General features: G+C 43.4%; 1 protein-coding gene across 1 annotated transcript in view; it reads right to left on the bottom strand.

Moving 5' to 3' along the window:
• Positions 1–19,430, bottom strand: part of RAPGEF6 (Rap guanine nucleotide exchange factor 6) — an 822,369-nt gene that overhangs the window by 635,597 nt on the left and 167,342 nt on the right. The window contains 2 exon segments of the mRNA XM_069201702.1: positions 1,758–1,814; positions 17,670–17,740. Of these exon segments, the coding sequence (XP_069057803.1) occupies positions 1,758–1,814; positions 17,670–17,740 (128 nt within the window).

Here is a 19,430-nt window from a genome sequence, read left to right as displayed (position 1 = left end):
GATTTCCACCCAAGGGGCAGGCTACTATCTCTCTTGTATTATCCAATCTGGATTATGCCAATGGCCTCTACCATGGATCATCTCTATCTATTTTTAAAAAACAACACCATATTCAGAATTCCGCTGCCAGGCTACTATTACATGTAAAGCCACAAGCCCACATCTCCCCTACTCTGAGAGCACTACGTGTGTTACCCACTGCCAGAAGATCCACTTTCAGGCTGCTTTGTATCACCCACAAAGCTGTACAAGGAACAGGACCGCTTTTTATCAGAAACAAAATAACCACCGCTCAGGATTGGCACCCCGCCTTAGAACACCACCATACAAGAAAAAGACTATAGGTGGTACATCCTTCTCCGTTCAAGCAGCCAAACTATAGAATTCATTACCCCCAAATATAAGATCCACGGAAAACTATCTTGTCTTCAGAAGACTACTCAAGAGTTGGCTCTTTCCTTCATAACCACCACATTCAAACAGCAATGGACTGGATATGCCTGTGTTGATTTAAATATTTTTAATCTGATTATGTGTATATTCTAGATATGATTAGTTCTTTAGGGAATATGTATCACTACTATGTCACTATGTGTGTGTGTGTGTGTGTGTGTTATTCTATGCTTAACATGTTCATAGGTCATTGCATAGCTCCTAGGTAAGTTGTTACATTAGATACTTATGAATCCCTGCTCTCATTTTTATATCACTGATCAAATGTTTTATTATCATAAGCATTTCACTATTCAAAAATTTCTAAATGTTAGAAAAGTACACTCATTAATGAACTTCAAATATTACAAACCTTGAAAGTCTGTGTTTATACAATACTACTTTTCTTCTCATATTTTTATATAACTTGAACATATATTCCCTTACTATGTATATACATATCTATTTAAATAATAATGAATGAATAAATTAAAGAAAAAGAAAAATGATAAAAAATGTATATATAAATAAATAAAAATAATATACATGTACTCTCATGTAAGCTTTACTTTGATAGAGACATGACATACGGTGATAGGTAGACAATCTATCCTCCATTCCCACTCTGACTCATCCCAAACCCATTCTAATACTTTTATCTCCAAAATAACCCTACCTAACCTCTTCTCTCCTCTTCCACATCTAGGTCACCCAAACCTCAGTTTACTACCATGGTCTTCCAAACAACCCTACTAAATTCTCCTCCATTTATCTTACCTTTGACTCATCCAAAACCCCTTCTGCTGCTATGATCTCCCTAACCATTTCCACAGACTCTTTCCTCATCCATCTCTCCTTTACTCATCCCAAGCTTCACCCTATTACTACAAACTCCCAATTAACACTTCTGGATTTATCACTCCTCTATCCCTCCATTACTCTAGTCAATCCAACTAACAAATTAACTCATAATAATACTAAAAATGTACTCCTATTTCCCTATACTAATTCACCACTAATTCCTCTTGGGTTGCGGAGTAGCGTGCTACTCGCCGAAAAGCGCTTCAACGCCTCGTCAGGGGTAGTAAGCGCTATATAAATACTATAACAATACAAAATAAATATATTTTTTCAGATTCTTAAATAATGATTTTTGAATTTGTATTTGCCTAGTTATCCTCAGATGTCGGAAGGTATCAAAAGGAATATCGGGACGTTTGGGTCTGGTGACAACCTTGATTGACATGTTTCAAGCTCAAATGCAGCAAACAATACTAAGGCAGCACAAACAAAATGAAGTAGCAAATTACTTTCAAACCACTTACCAAAACAGAACTTGATTCCCGCTGTATCTTTCATAACGTGCAGTTTCAGACATCACTCTAGAAGAAAGGAAAAACAAATGCAGTTACAAAATTATTACAACCACTGGAAAGTTCCTGAGAGGATGCTTCTTGACCTAGACTTCAAGTAACTTCCAATAGGAGGCGGAGTCTTTTTTAAATAACGTATTACAGATCTCTGCAGTCGATCCACCTCATGTATGCTATTAACCGTAACCCTGACTATTCCACGTGTCACTTATGTCTTTAAAATGTACTGGCGAAACCCTGACTATTGGACGTCTCTCATGGTTTTGTCCTCCGTGCCTGGAGCCCAACTTTGCCCTGCCAAATAACTAATATTATTTTGTGTATGGCTGCTTAAAATCAAGATAAAGTTCAAAGATATTAAAGACAAGCCAAATTCAAAGAAAAATTCAACGTGTGAGGAGGAGACGGGGCTCTATGCCGAGAACTCCCCGAGAGGCACTTCTGCTCACTCTAACCACTGATCCTGACCCACCCAAGACTCAAACATTCTGCAGTGGTGAAAAAAATACATTTTGGTAATGCACGGTAACAAACTATTTGTCCTATAAACCAACAAACAAATCATGCGCTATGAAAACAATTCTTTATTTACTATCCCAGGCTATCTCTAAGGAAAAAGCAGGTCATTGTAGGACCTGGTGCACAGCTGAGGCTCGAGTGCAGAAGACTGTGTCCAGAGATCGAGTGACCAAGCAGGGTTTGAGAAACCAACTGTAGTAAACAGCCAGAATGGAAAAGTAGAGAGGGGTTGCCTGTGTCAGTAATGCAACCCAACTAGACCCCAGTAACTGGTGGCAGGCAAGGAGCTACTGTGGTGTTGGGGAGGGGGCTCAGAGATGGAAAATACAAGAAGGCTGGCAGCAAGATGCAGATGAGGAAAATGTGTGTGTGATCCCTTTAACAAGTGAGAATCCGAGAGTAAAAAAAAAAATGCAAGATGAGCCGAAAAGAGTAGTGACCTTACTAATGACTGACTGATGTAAAGGCAGCAGTTAAGCAGTCTTTAGGCTTCAAGGATGCCTCTCAGGGGGATGTTAAAAGATTCGCTTTGGTCTCCATTTCTGGAGAGTAGGAGACCTGATGATCTATAATGAATAAAGACTGATTTGCAAGGCATCTTTCAAAGCAGTAAACACTGTAAGCGGGAAACCGGTGGAACGTATCATTCCCAGTTAAAGGATGTGCTTTGGCAATCACCTCAGTATAATTCAATGAATATTAAGCCTTTAACTTAGCATTCTTTGGACTTCTGAAGAGCAAGTTACTTACCTTCGGTAACGCTCTTTCTTGTGAATACCTTTTCTAACTACAAATGGCTCACTTTAAACTAATCCCCAAGCATCAGGCTGGATCTAGAAACTTCAAATAGCACAGCTCTCGCCCACTGCATGGTGGCATCTCATATGCAGCTTGCTACTTCACTACACATAACCCTGGAATTGAGGGAGGAGAGCTGCAAATAAGAACCACCCCTGTGCTCCGATGTCCATTTCTTAGACTTTTCCCTTTCCACACCCTCAGACATGTAGCGTAAACATTTGTTGGTACCAGTATCAAATATTACCCTGACCTTTTTAGATACTAAATCGAGGTCCCTCCACAGGTCAGGAAGGTGAGAGGCTGATGAGGAACCTGTGGTGAGTGTCCATTAGAAAAAGAGTATCACTAAAAGTAAGCAACTTGATCTTCTTATGGATACTTTTAACCACAGAGTCCTTACTTTAGAATATATACCAAAGCAGTAATTCTCCAAGGTAGAGGGTCTGTGGAGTGGTCTCAGACCAAAATGTCTTGAAGCACCAAGCGGGTGAAATGTCCTTCCAACCGGACTTGTTAAGGCAGTAGTTCTTTGTAAATGTATGCACTGATGCCCACGGCACAGCCTGACAGATGTCACAGACAGGCACTCTGTGTGCCAATGCAGTGGTAGCAGCCTTAGCCCTAGTGGAATAGGCTCTCAGACCTCCTGGAGCCTGCTTCTTGGCCAGCAACATATGTCAATTCAGACAACTAGCTAACTCGAAAGGGGCCTGCTCTGCATAGCTATCTCTTTCTTCACACCAGAGAACCCCACATAAAGTTGATTATCCATTCGATGGTCCTTGGTAAATTCGGTAGAAAAGCATAAATCCCTTTTGGACTCCAGCTGATGGAGGTTCTCCTCCTCCTTCGAGGGGTGAGGAAGCAAAGAACGGTAACAGAGTGATGGATTCTGCAATATGGAAGGAAGTCACAACTTTTGGCCAGAATGCATTCCAGTCCATAGCACCATCTTTTCAGGGAAAAGGGTGGTGCATAGTAGATGCACTGAAAGTGTGTGAAGTTCATTCATGTGACTAAGTGACGTGATCGAAGTGAGGAAGACAGACTTCAAAGTCAGGAGATGCAGTGAGTATCTATGCACTGGCTCAGAAGGACTGAAACACAAGGAACATCAAGACCAAGTTAAGGTTCCAAAGTGGCATCACAAACTCTGAGGGAAAATGTGTGTTAAACCTTTAAGAAATCACATCACATGATTTCAACAAGGACGGTTGGTCCAGCAAAAGCAGAAAGAATAAAAGCACTCATAACCCTTAAGGGTACCCACTGTAAGACTTTGATCAGGCCAAAGACCAAAAACATTAGAGCATGTCTGACAGCTTTGCTTGTAAGCAGTCAATCTTGCATGAACCACAACAGGCCACAAATCTGTCCCAGCACCCGGCACACATAGATTTTGTGAAGGACGCCTCGTGGCAAGGATAACATTCACCACTCAAACGGCTTGTCAAACGCAGTTGGTTTCCACCACTCAATCTCAATGCATGTAAGTGTAGATCTGCATGGAATACCATGCCCTTTTGCTGCAGAAGGTTCTCACATGGTTGTAGAGAGACAGGGGAAAGATGTTCATGGCACAGAAAGACTGGGTACCAAATACTCCTTGCCCAGTTGGGAGCCACCAGGAGGACTTGGGCTTGATTGTTCCTGAATTCTGAGCAGGAGAGGCATGGATATGAAGGTGTACAGCTGCCAGTGTTCCATTCTCTGGCAACACATCTTCTAATGTGCGTTCTTGCAGAAACTCCAACGAGAACAGCTTTCAACATTGTTCTTGACATTGACAAAAAGATCTAGGCTTGGTTCCCCCACTGTAGAAAGACACCTTGAATTACACATTGGAGTGCGGACGCCATTTGTGATCCACCCGATTCAGTCTGCTCAGTTCATCTTGTTATACAGTTCCGACAATATAGCAGGACTGAGTATTAGACCAACACGAACTTCCGAATATAAAGACTCGGTCCACTCATACCTTCATTAAGTGTTGTTGTATCTCAGCTAGCGCATAGTATCATATCCAACTGCCAAACAGACCAGGGAAAAATGCTGTTGGCAACCTTGAGCATAACACACTGATTCCCAAGGAATCAGTGGAAACAGAACTAACCCTTTTGTTAGCTACTCTTGTACGCCCAAGGAAAACAAAGATATGAAAAGCATTTTCAAAACATTTATTGAAGTGATCGTATTCTTGCATAAAAGGAATGTGCTTTGATTATTAGATAGATGAGCCATACTACTATAATCAGCATTGCTAAAATGTTGAACAATATAAACAATTCACCCATGGCAATCTGTATCTAATACAATCCTAACGACAGCAAAGCGGGAGTACCCTGTGCCAGATCAGTTGGGACAGTATAAACCCCATACCATGGTATTAGGTGTCTGGAAGCCAGTACTGGTGATCCTCCTTAACAGGACAGAGGTCAGAGTCAGAGGGGCTGCATCTCAGTCACAGTTTGCAGCGGTTCAGTGATAGTTACAGCAATGAATTGCTCCTCTTCCTCAATCATAGCACGGAAGCTGTTCATCTAACATTCAGGGACTGTGCCAAGTGGGGTGCAATCAGGAAAATGCCCTGGTGCTCCAATCACCTACAGAGACGAAGAGGCTCCCAGCACAGGATTCGGGACTCCCTGTTGTGCTGCTTGTTGCACTTCTACAAGCCAATGGTGGTGTGCGTGAGACCCTGCACAGCTTTCCCTTGATGGACGACAGGAAGGCCTCCAGACAAATGGGCCACATCTCCAGCAAAATGATGTCAAGCTGATTCTCCACTGGAGACCAAAGACTCCTGATCTTCACCTTCCCTAAATGAACTATCCAGCCATGTAAGGCAGAATCCAATACCTACTGTCAGCTCTGGATGGGGAGGGAAGACGGGCCAGTCGCTGGACCAATTGCATTCAACCAGCCACAACTGCAGATCTCAAGCAGTTTCCTCTGTGACCTGGACTCAGTCCAACTGATTTGATGAGGTCCCAATAAAATTTCTAATTTGCACAGGGGGCCAGATCTACTGAACCAGAAAAATTCCTAGAACATTGCCTTGCATCTTTGATGCCAGACATTTCACTTTCATAGTGGTTTGTTGTTGAACGAGCCCATAGATTTCTGGCACTGAAGTCTCATCCTATGATTGCCCGAATCCTTAACTTCGGTTACACAATAAAAAAGACTGGCAATCTACTATTTCAATCCACACGCATCATGATCTTCCTGGACTATACTAAGCTGGTCCAACAAAGAAGGAAAGCCTTTGATGCAGTTATACAGAAATTGCTGTTCATGCATCTACAACGTATGCTGATATTTCCAGCTAAACTGAAAGTGATTCATAATGCACAGGCCCACTTTTTAGAGAACCTTAAGGAGGCTTAGGACTGGGCAGATGAAAAAAGGACCTACAATGCAGCTCCCACCCCTAGTCAGGACTTGGTGGACCAGCAGACTTGGTTAAGTCTGGGCTTTTCTAGACCTAAGCCGTAGAGGAGAATGAGATCCCGCAGAGGCCTTGGCCAGCCCAGGGAAAACCTGGACTCATCTGAAACAGAAATGAGACTCTTTTGACATGACTGGTGGACAACCACACCAACTCCCAATGCCCCCCCTTTAATTCCCCAGCAAAATCCAGGGAGGCTCCACAGTGGAGGATGCAGAATCAGCCATGCAAAAGTCACTCTCTTGCATCAATCTCTAGCTCGTGTCAAATCCTGTCTGCCACAGTTTGGACTTGCCTATAAGTAGAAGTATCCAGAGGGGATAAATACAAAACCAATTATCAAAGTGAAAACCTACATTTTTCACTGAAAAGCTATTATTTTATTACAATTCAATCAATTAAAGTGTAGTGTCTACAGGTCACATACTATATAATGATAACACAGAAATTACTCAACACAAACGAAAACCAACAAACAATAAGTCATAAAACCGATGTACAATAAAAAATAATCAGAAGGATTTTTTTTTAACACAAAATTCCTTAGGGCACCGTTGGACATTAACCATGGTCTGCTTAGCCACATGTTGGCAAGCAGTAACATGAAGAGGTTTGGATTTGCGCCATCAAGAAAAAATTAAAACGGTGTGGTGGTTGTGGTAGCAAAGGAAGTGGAATTGGGTAATTAATGCCTTTGCTCATCTACAAGCTGCCTCCCAGACCCACGTCCATGGTCTTAAAAGCACTAGGATGCCTACTGCACAGGACAAATAGGTTGTTGATATGTCAGCCCTCTGGACTGGCCTCTGAACTGATGTAGACAATGTCAGAAAGTTAACAACAGACTCAACGAGCGTGCAGTAGCTCTACTGGCCTTAAAGCAATCCAATATAGAGTCTGCCTTTTTGCTGAGGAGGCAGGATCTATTAAAGAGCGAATCCTTGAGAAAGGGCTGTACATCGCAGGAGAAACTGGTGGGAAGCATCTTCACATGTCAAAGTGATAACAACAGTACCTACTGCCCTCCCGTGGAAATCCGTAGTAATTTGGCTTACGTGAACAACATTGTGAAGTGTCCTGTCCATCATGAACTGCCAGTGCCAAAGAGACCCTAAGATCTTCCAGGACTGCTGACAAGATCTCAAAGGCAATGTCCCACAGGGTGTGTGTATAATGCCCTGGCAAACAAACAGCCCTGATAGACTGCAATTGCTTGACTGACTGAAGATAAGGTGTTTGCCAAAAGCCTTAACCCTCTTGGATTCTTTGTCAAAAGAATTTGTTGGAAATTAATTAAAGTTTACCTTACTAGTGAAGGCATGTACGATAGCTCTCTTGTGAGGAGGGTTGCGGGGGCAGGGTTGTTTCTTGGTGAGAAAATCCAGGTCAACCAAGCATAGGTCTATGATGGCTAGCCAACCATGTAGTAAAAAAGCGAGCAAGACTTTAACCAAATGGACATCAAAGTATTAGCGAGAACATTGTTAAAGAGCAGCAAAGTCTCAGAAGTAGCTGCCCCATTTGTTTTTGTCTTAATAGCTGTACGTAAAGTGCATCATCTTCCCTCTGGACCACCACTAAAAATGAGGCTCTCTTCCATTGGTGGCACATGTGGAGAGTCAAGATCTGTCTCAAGAAAGGTGTCTTACCCAACAGTATTTTGTAAATCGGTGTGTGAGGCATCCTCAATATAAGTGAGAAACAAGCCATCCCAATCAGAAACAAACAAGCATTTACAATGCAACGGGTCTCGCATTTCTCCGAGTTAGAGCTATTAGCAGTTGTAAACTCCCAACCGGACTTTTCTTGCCTCATTATATGGAAAAAAACGAGTGTGATCGCGCAGCTAAAGAAGCAAGATCATGCTGCGAAAAAAGAGAAAAATGAGTCCACAAACCGGACAGAAAACAGCGAGCCTCGTATGTTTTTAGAACTTGGTTGCTGCGCTCGAGGAGGGCTAACCACCGGAAAAGGCATGACGTATGCATGCCTTCCACTAATGAAAGCAAGCAGATTTTAAAAGTTAAGTCCACTAACCAATTAAAGACACTGACGTGACATGGGCAGGGCTCCGAGCCCTATTCTAACTACTAAAGCGTGTCGCAAGCGCATGCTACGCAGGCCCGACCCTAAAAACTAGGCTGCCAAGTTCCACTCACCAGTCAAGTTGCATGATGACTGGTTGTGCTTTAGTGATACTGTGCCCTGATATCGGTCAGGCTCAAACAGTTCTGGAGAATTGTGTTTGTTTATCGTTTAATGCAGTCTCAATGAATACACCCGAGTACACAGTTCCTGAGTAAGGTCAGAGATCAATAAAAAAGTATCAACATAAGAGAGATTATGCGGATAAGCGTAATTAAATCCGTTCTTGCCTCAATTGTGGTTGGGGATTAAATGTCTTGCTGTGTCTGGTAAAATGTTACCCAAGTGGTCTGATCCAGACAACTTTGTAGGTGTTTTGGTAAGGGTGGAAGTTGGAAAAAATTGGAATCTGCGTAGTATGTCACTGCTTGGATGAGCAGTTTTAAGTTCCAAATGTGTGACTAGTAATGAGGACAATGTACTTCTTGGTGTGTACGGCTGAGTCTACTGATCTGGTCCGTGATCAGCTTAATGGTGTGACTTCGGATCAGGCTGACAAGATTCCTGTACAGAGGCATGATGCGCTGAGAGCTACTGTGGGTTTGAGTGGCAGTGTGACCTGAGGGTTGCTGAGTAATAGTGGTGTTCCTAAAGAAGGAGAGATACGCCGGTCAGGCACATTCTACGTTTATGGACTTTGTAAGATTGTAAACATGAGTTTGCCTATCACAAGAGTATACACACTGCCTTTAATGGAGAGCTATCAAAGCAAGAACAGAGTGTGGTTTGTGCATAGTAGTAAGACTAGTAGGTTGTAATCTAGAAGCCGTTCATTTTTATCACTGGATATCAAACATATTCAAAAATCTATTTTTATACAAATTAACTAAGTGGTTTTCTCCAATTCAGGGGATAAAAAAAGATTACCACTAATTAGAATGTGCTATCGTTTGGACGTTTTCAGCTGGCTATTGCATGGTGAAATATTTGCTACTCATTTCTGACTTGCCTTCTGGCTATCTTTTTGAGAGAATAAGTACTTGGGGCCAAATTGCCGAAATTTTGGCACAAGGCAGCGCAGCAAGTTATGTTGCTGCGCTATCCTGCATCAAAGGGAAAGGGCAGGAATGCACTATAATTAAGTGATCGTGCATTCCTGTCCCATCAAACTACGCTTGTGACACCACTGCAGAGGGGTACCTTCCTGCACAAAAACAATCCTGGGACGTTTTTTCCCGTCTTTCCATGTGTGCTGCAGGATGCATAAAAGATTTGGTGCATCCTCAGGTTTAAATGTGTGTGTTTTTTAAATCTGGAGAACCGTCAAAAACCATGCATGCTGCGTGGGAACACCCAACACAATGCCCATGGAACCCCTCCTGAAGCAATATAGCGATTTATGCTGCCTTGTATTACTCCATATCTAAGAGGCTATTCAAAGCCACACAAAGTAGCTTTGCGTGGCCTCAGATACGCTTTTGTAGTCTGTTCCACCAAAGTGTAAGAAAAAGTGACGTTCTGGCAGCAAGTGGTCTCATAAATATGCCCCTTAGTTTCTTATGTTTAACCACCCCCAAAAAGCAAGGAACAAAAAATTGCCATTTTCATGTCATCTGATGTATTTGGAGTTCTACTCAGTTGCTATGTGCTGCTTAAAAGGAACTCTGAAAGAAAGAAGAGAATGATCGGAGGAATGCTTGCAAATAGTCTAATCATGGGCAATCGCTTAGGGTAGCATTCGACCCACCATGTTTTTTGCCCATCAAACCCCCCTCGGGTTAGTTAGACCTAGCCATATTCAAATCAATGTTGATCCTGCTCTAATACAAACAGCCCACCCGAACTGCCATGTTAGATCCTTTCTGAACTGAACACAAGCAACACAACACAGATGTTGGACTATTTGCAGCCAAAGCAGTATGCAGAGCCTGCCTGGCGATGACAGACGAAGTCTGGAACCAAAAGCATCCATGTGATATAAATACTCTGGCACATTAAGTGTAAGTATTAAGGGCATGCAACCGTGCAATGTACATGCTTTGTCGCAGTCAAACCTAACAAAACAGATACCTGTATGTAGATGTCAACCAATATGTAACTCACTATCTCGCTATATTCATGGATATTTCATTACAGGGATTAATATATGCTCATCACAATCAAAGGCAAGTAGGCCAGTTTTTCATGTTATGTATTTTGTATTGCCTGACAGAAAGCCAAGGCTTTAGGACAAGGACAACTGTGATCAGAATGACACATTAGAGGCTTAATTACTTACGTCAAGACAAATTCCCCAGATCTGTAGTGGCCTAAACATGAACGCTGAAACATGTAAACAACATAGATCAGGGACAAAGACATTGCATCCTCTCAAATGACCTGCCTGATATAAACCATACCCAAGGCCTCCAGTATTGAAGAGACACTCGGGTGCTCTTCAGGTATTAGTATCTTATTAGTAGATCCTGCAGGAGATAATGTAATGTATGTTCCCTGGAAAATGGTCGAGCCCGTCCTGGTTTATAGGGACTAGGATGAGAGCAGATGATAAAGCATGACATCAATAGGGTCTGTGAGGGGCACTAATAACATAGTGTGGGTCGTCCCTCCGTGGTCTTGAGTGCAGCCAGATTACTTTCACATGACATGATGGGTTTCATGGAGAGGAGAATTACTTAACAGCGCATAACAAAAAAACCTCAGCGTAATATATATAAAAAAATAATAATAAAAAAAAGAAGCTAAAAAAAAAAATTACTATATTCAATTTTTTAATCAAACGAGTGTGAGGATGGAATAAACTGATGAAGTGCAAAAAGTCTAACAAATCTAGTGTGCAACTAAAAAAAAGTTTTGTTGAAGTTTGGAACTATTTCTTCTCATGAATAGACTATCCCAGTTCAGTTAATCATAATGCATTTTAATCGTTCATCGTACATCCTGTCTTTTCTAGAAAAATTCACAAAGGTCGTCCCTCTCTTGTGGATGACGCCACAATTAGTTTGCTTCAATGTATTTAGTTGAAAATTCCCTTTCGAATCAGCAGCACTTCAATACGGTCTGCAAATAAGAAAAGGAACTCCATTTTCCATTTAGTCAAATTCCATTGTAAGCAGGAATTTGCACAGGCTACAAATGGTGAAGGGCAAAAAGTCATTTTGAAGTACAAAAGAAGTAAAAATAGTCCTTTTGCAGCTTCAATTATCTTCTCACCTTAAACTTTAAAAACTTTGGATACTCTTGTGTCTTTCTTTCTTATGCAAAATTAAGTGGGGCAGAACTGAGCAAGGTTCTGGACATCATATTATGAGATGCCTGAAAAGGTCCTTATGGTTTCACTAAAGATTCCCACTTTAGCCATTTCATCATTCTGTCATAGCGAGAAAAGCTTGGGAAGGCATAACACAACATTATTTCTGTCAGTCAGGCATTTTCCACTTCAAAGAGGCTTTTTTTGTTTAACCTCTCTTTATTAATATTTCATTCCCATAAAGTTTGATAAAACGAATTCCAGTTTATGTTACCAGCAGATAAATGCCAAACCCAAGAAAAGACATGACTGAGTATTCTTGACCACTTGGCCGCAATCAGGCAGAATGCAGTCTTCACTGTTCAACCAAAGCAATATTGTTGGTTTATGGCTTACTATTGAAATCCGAGTATCAGGCACTTGGAGACTGGTATTTTGACAGAATCTGGAAGTATAACATGTAAAATGATTAATCTCTGCAATTTAAACTGCATGGCGGCATGTGGACATGCTGTAGAATGCCCATGGGTAAATGTGCTGTAAGAACAAGTTACTTACCTTCGGTAACACCTTTTCTGGTGGATACACTAGCTACCTGTAGATTCCTCACCTAAAGAATTTTCCCCATGCACCAGCATCCGACGGAAATCTTTCTTCTAGCTCTGCAAGTCGACGATGACGTCACAATTGCCCGACACCCACGCGACGCCGTATGACGTCATGCAGGCAATAAGAGGTCCTCGTCGGCGTGCAGGCGTCAGTTATCACCATTTTTTTACGTGCCTTTGAGGCGAACAGGTGAACATTGATACTATGTATTTGACATGAACACATCAATCAAAACTTATATACCATCATTTAATTCAACCAATAGAAAACATAACGAGTAGAAATAAACATCCTACTGTATACAGTTCTACCATATCAAATATATCTATATATCTACATCTTAATATATATATATAAAAACAATTATATACACATATATACATAATTGCATCAGTATATACATATCAACAACATACAGATGCTCACCCAAGGAAATCTTGGTAAGACCAAACAGGCAACGGGGAGGCGGGTGTAACCGTGAGGAATCCACAGGTAGGTAGTGTATCCACCAGAAAAGGTGTTACCGAAGGTAAGTAAGTTGTTCTTCTGATGGATACAACTACCTGTGGATTCCTCACCTAAAGAATAGAGTCCCAAAGCAGTACCGCACTCAGTGGTGGGTGCCTGAATGGTCAAACCAAGAATTCCTGCAGCACTGACCGGGCAAAATGGCCATCCCTCCGGACTTCAGAATCCAAACAATAATGTTTAGCAAACGTGTGAAGGGATGCCCAAGTTGCGGCCTTGCAGATGTCAACCACAGGAACACCTCTAGCTAAGGCCGAGGAGGCAGCCGTAGCCCTGGTGGAATGGGCTCTCAACCCAACAGGAGGTTCCTTCTTTGCTAAAGAATAACACAATTTGATGCAAAGAATGACCCACCTGGAAAGCGTTCTCCTGTGGACAGCCTTGCCTTTCCTCTTCCCCACGTAACCGAAGAGCTGATCGTCCTGTCTGAACTCTTTCGTCCTGTCGACGAAGAAGCTCAATGCTCTTCTTGGATCTAGTCGGTGTAGCCTCTCTTCCTCCTTTGATGGATGAGATGGAGGATAGAGGAGGAAAGTGTGATGGGCTGTCCTAAATGGAAGGGTGTAACAACCTTCGGTAAGAAAGCCGCCTTGGTCATCAACACCACCTTGTCCCTATAAAAGGAAGTATATGGGGATTCCACACTAAGAGCCTGGAGCTCACTCACCCTCCTAGCTGACGTAATGGCCACCAGGAAAACAGTTTTTAAAACTAAAAACCTTAAGGAACATGAATGCATCGGTTCAAACGGTGAACCCATCAGAAAAGCTAACACTAAGTTCAAATCCCACTGCTGCATAACGAATGGAGTGGGCGGAAACTTGTTAGTTAGACCCTTAATGAACCTTTAAACTGTTGGGGACTTAAACAAGGAGGGTTGGTCTGGAAGGCACAGAAAGGCTGACAGCACAGACAAATAACCCTTAACAGTCGCAACTGCACAACCCCTCTGCGCTAAGGATAACGCAAACGACAAAATGTCAGATAAGTGGGCAAGTAAGGGATCAATTTGATTCTCTCCACAACAAGTCACAAATTTAGCCCACCTGCTTGCATAGATAGATTTGGTGGAGTGTCGCCTGGCCGATAATATAACGTCCACCACTTCAGGTGGGAGAGAAAAAGTACTCAGATTGCCCTTTTCAATCTCCAGGCATGTATGTGCAGGCTCTGGTGGTGGGGGTGTAGAACCTGCCCCTGCGACTGCGAGAGGGGGTCTGCCCTGTGAGGGAGACGAATCTTCCTGTTGTAATAAAAGAAGATGGTCTTCCGAACAGAAGGATGGGCGGGGAGGGATGGGGGAGAAACTCCCGAAAGGGAAGAGTATAACCTTTCCCCACAATATTGGTGACCCAGAAGTCCGATGTTATTGACTCCCACATGTGGAGAAACTGAGACAATCTCCCCCCCACAGGAGATGCGTACAAAGTGAGTGATCGAGGACTAAGGCTGCTTTCCCTGCTACACCCCTCCATAGGAAGAGGAAGAGGCAGAGTGCTGCTGGGTGGCCCCTCTGGTACAAACCCTACCCCTTCCCCTATATTATCTATAGGGGTGAGCAGTAGTAGGTTGCTGTCCTGCTGACTGGAATCTCCCCCAAAAGGAAGAGCCACGCCCAAACCCTCTGAAACTCCTAAATGATCTCAAAGGAGTAGAGGTGGAAGCTTGCAAGCCCAAGGATCTTGCTGTGGCCCTACTCTCCTTGAACCGCTCCAAGGCAGAGTCAGCTTTTGTCCCGAAGAGTTTATCTCCATCAAAGGGTAAGTCAAGTAGGGTTGACTGCACATCGGGAGAGAATCCTGAAGATCGTACCCAGGCATGCCTTCTTGTTGCTATGGATGTGCCCATAGCTCTGGCCACGGAGTCAGATGAGTCAAGTCCAGATTGGATAACCTAGGTCACAGCTGCCTGAGCGTCCGCCAAAAGGTTCAGAACCTCCTGAGGCAATCCAGAGTGTGTCTTGGCCTCGTCCATCAGGGCATAGATGTACCTTCCCAAGATACAGGTAGCATTTGTCGACTTCAGGGCCATGCTGCATGAAGAGAACGCCTTTTTTGCAGATTGGTCCATTCTCTTGGATTCCCTGTCCGAAGGAACCCCTGGAAAAGATCCTGGAGCAGTGCGGGAGGAGCATGAGGCTTGCACCACCAAGCTCTCTGGAGTCGGATGTCTTGACAAGAAAGCTGGATCTCCAGGACCACCCGATACCTCCTTGCAACAGACCTATTCACTGCTGTCGAAGTCACAGGCTTCTTCCACACCTCCATTATCGCGTCTACAAGTGCCTCATTAAATGGAAGAAGCGGCTCCGCCACTTCTGAAGAAGGGTGTAACACTTCCGTAAGAATGTTAGTCTTCATGTCAGCAGCTGGAAGATGAAGGTCAAGAAAATCTGCTGCCTTCCTCACCACCGAATGGAAAGAAGCAGCTTCTTCTGTGTACTCCCCGGGGATGCTAAGTCACACTCCGGGGAAGTGTCACTGGCAGTGTCCAAGCCCTGCAGGTCTCCGAGGGGCTCTACAATCTCACCCTCTTCCAAGAGTTGCTTCTCATATTCCTGCTCCTCAAGCAGCCTCAGAGCCAATCTCCTGGAGGGAGCGGAACCTGGCCTCTACTCTTGGCATTGATAAGGCGTCTGCCGAAGCCGAAGACCTCAGTCGGCGTCGACCCTCTGATTCATCCGACGCCGGATCCATCGGCGCCGTAGGCTTCTTCAGTGTCGATTGAGGTTGTGGTGAACTCATCGGCACCGGGGCAGCAGATGTCATCGGCGTCACAGGCCTTCTAGGTGACGCCATTGGTACCGGCGCAGAACCAGCACCTCCCGTAGGAAGGAAAGGCATGGAAGGCGTCGGTATGTACGGAGCCGGAACACCCATGTCATACGCAAAAGGACCTGAAGGTCCAGACTGGCTACCTCCAGGAGCCATGGTGGCGAAGATGTTAAACATCGCATTAAGAAATGCGGCAGGATCTGTACCTGGCAATGGGAACGCCGGATATCCCTGCGGAGTCGGTGCCTGAGGAGACACCGGCGTCGATTCGGGCATCTCAGTCTGCGCCGGTGAAACCGCCGGATCCTGATGAGGATCGACCTCAAAGACAGACAGAGGAGAAGTAGGAGTCGTCCGAGGCGGAGGTGTTACCGTCGGACTAACCTCCCATGTCTTTCGGCGTTGAGCTGATGGCGACCTCGAGCAGGATCGCGCCGGGAGTCTCGATGACGGCTGTGCGATTTCGAAGATTTAAAAGAAGACCTACGATGGTGAAATCTTTCCATCTTCTTTGATTTCACCAAGAGTAACTTGGCCTCCCGCTCCTTGAGTGCTTTCGGATTCATATGCTGGAATGAACAGCACGCCTCGACTTCATGGTCAGAGCTCAGACACCACAAAAATGTTTTGTGTGGGTCTGTCACTGACATTCGGCCACCACACTCCCTACAGGGATCAATTTCTTGTGGCTGAGACATTGTAACACTCGAAGTGAAACAGTAGCTCCCTGGTAGCCTCGAAGAAAGAAGCGTTACTCGAAGGCACGGAAAAAAGGGAACTGACGTCTGCCCTCCGACGAGGACCTCTTATTGCCTGGATGACGTCATACGGAATCGCGTGGGAGTCGGGCAATTGTGACGTCATCGTCGACGTGCAGAGCTAGAAGAAATATTTCTGTTGGATGCTGGCGCATGGGGAAAATTCTTTAGGTGAGGTATCCACTGGTAGTTGTATCCATCAGAAATAATGTTTGCTAGTGCTGTTCTGATAAATCACCACCACAAATGTGTCTTGAGATATTTCTACCACTATTGTGACTTTCCTTCTCAAATGAACTATTGTTGACTCCTGCTGGTTGTTTCTTTTGATTTATCAACATTTTGGTTCAAAATTCAATCAAAACTGTTGTTGCCTTTGGGGGAAGAAAAACAACTCATCTTATTTTAGGTGAAATTTGCTCTATTGCTAAATAAGGATTGAAAACAGACACCGAATTAGTCAATAGTTATTAAAAGTGGTTTTGATTTGGAAAACATTTTATTCTATGGTTCAGACTGATTAGGAAAGGGCAACTTCTGCAGCATCACTTCACTACATACTTACGCAATATTTACCAACCTCGATAAAAAGGAACAAACAGTACAGCTTGCTCCGGCATCCCACAATATTTCCCCCAAGTATCTACAACGGCACTCATTTTATGCAACAGAGTATCTGTGATTTCAATTTACGCCACCTTTCGTCCATTATGTGATCTTTTCATTACAATAAGTATCCTAAAGCAGTGGTTCCCAACCTGTGTTCCGGCGACCCCTGGGGGTCCGCGAAGCCTTTTCAGGTGGTCCGCGAGGGCCTAGAAAATTAAAAAATATTAACAAATACTGACAAATTAGGTCCAGCTTCCAGTGATGACTCTGGCGGGGGTCCCCGGATTCCCATGATGATTCAGTGGGGGTCCCTGGGTTCCATTAATGTTAAAGTGGGGGTCCACAGAAATCAAAAGGTTGGGAACCACTGTCCTAAAGTCCAATTGACCAATGTATTTGTTGGGATTATTAACATTTAATACAATATCACTCTTGCCACTTAATCTAAAATAACTGTAAAAAAGACAAAGTTCTGCTTACTTCAGCTGTTGATCTCGGAGATTTGATAATATGTCCATCCCATGAAGAGAAGAGTATATCGTAGATAAATCCTAATGGAAGAAAAGGTATTTAGTTAATTTCTTTCATCACTCCAAACAAAAACAAGCAATGCCAAAGAAAATACGCATAACTTACATTTTGATTCACAACTAAAACATTAAGAAAGACGGTTACAGTGAAAACACAAAAAAAAGATTTCTGTATACAACACATTTATGAGACGAATTTAATGTACGATGAGAACTCAGGATACTTTTTTGCAGTATAAAATAGTTCCTCATGTACTGCAATGTAAGCAATCCACAGGACCTGGGATCAGCTAAACCCATTCTGTGTATATTTTAAGAAGATCGTTATCGGTGGGCATGAAGGCCGCTCTGCTGCCAAGGCAGACCTACTACGACTATCACCACCAGCGCTGCAAAACGTTACCTTATTTTGCTGTATAACATTTAAAATAACAAGTTTTCCTAAATGTATCAAATTGATCGCATTATATTCGTAATGGCGGCGCTGATGCTATTTTCGTAGCTCTTCTCCGGGTGACAAAAAACACGGAACAATTTAAATAAACGCTGTGTCATATAGGCTTAGCTGTGGTGCCCGGTGAGTCATTGGCATGGTCTCGCAGCGCAGTAAAGTCACTGATTCCTCTTTAAGGAGTTTTATATAATATATGTATTACAGATTTAATTACTATTATTATATACTCTATTTTAAAACCTGACTACGGAGCTACCTTACTTCAAGTCCTATGGGAAAAACATAAAACGGAAGCCCCTGACTATCTAATTACCAACCTTAGCACCTGAAATACCGTGCTTTCTGTCATTGTGGGAAGCCCTCCTCAATTTAAAGTTAAGCGTACGGAATTTCACAAAAAAAACATTTTCTAAAAATAAAAAATGCTCTTTTCCACTGCTTCGCTGGCTGCATCGCGTGAAACAGCTGTTAAAGTTTCGCTGTACAAAGACCTTTCCGTGCGAGGACATTTGTGAAGGCCGGGAAGGCCAGAGACGTTGGCGCCCGCCCCGTCCAGAGCAGGTGGGCTTCAGCTCGCGTCCAACAGGCGTCTGCCATGTTACTGTCCACAGAACATCTAACGCAAGCAGTGCATGCTCGCTGGCGTGTAAGGTTAAACATGTGGCGCTCGCTGCATTAAACAGGGCCTTCAGTTGTTTATACACTGTTCAATAAACGGAAGCGGTACGTCTGTGCAGACTCACGAAATGTGTCCTGCAACCCGATCCACTAGGACATTTTTTTCATCAGTCAAATTCAGAAAATCAACGAAAAATACAATTTCGCGACAGAAAAGGTCAAAGGCTGCTGCGGGCTATTCTGGCCTGTGAAGGCGCGGGCTTTGATTTCCACTGAACTGGCAAACACTAGAGGCGCATTGCAGACCGCTTAGTCCCTTGTTTATTTGAAAGTTCGGCATACGTTTGAATCGGGCCCATAATATGGAATGATTTAAAGCTCTACTGCATGAATTGTCAGATAACTAAACTTAAAACAATACCCATATATTATAGGCTTTATAAATTCAGCCAGCCATACATGGTGCTGGACTGAGTGATGCACTCCCCTCTCAACAATAATAAACAGCATTTAGCGCCTCTTCAGCATCACAAGTTGTATACATTAAATGACTCAAGCAGCACCGTTGAAGAACTGAGACTTTCAGACCACACTGGGGGCAAAGTAATGCGCAAAGCCCTGGCTCCAACGTGCGCTGAA

The sequence above is a fragment of the Pleurodeles waltl genome, chromosome 7, assembly GCF_031143425.1.
Source record: "Pleurodeles waltl isolate 20211129_DDA chromosome 7, aPleWal1.hap1.20221129, whole genome shotgun sequence".
Taxonomy (NCBI): domain Eukaryota; kingdom Metazoa; phylum Chordata; class Amphibia; order Caudata; family Salamandridae; genus Pleurodeles; species Pleurodeles waltl.
Note: the sequence above shows the minus strand (reverse complement) of the source record. Positions and strands in the feature narration are given on the sequence as shown.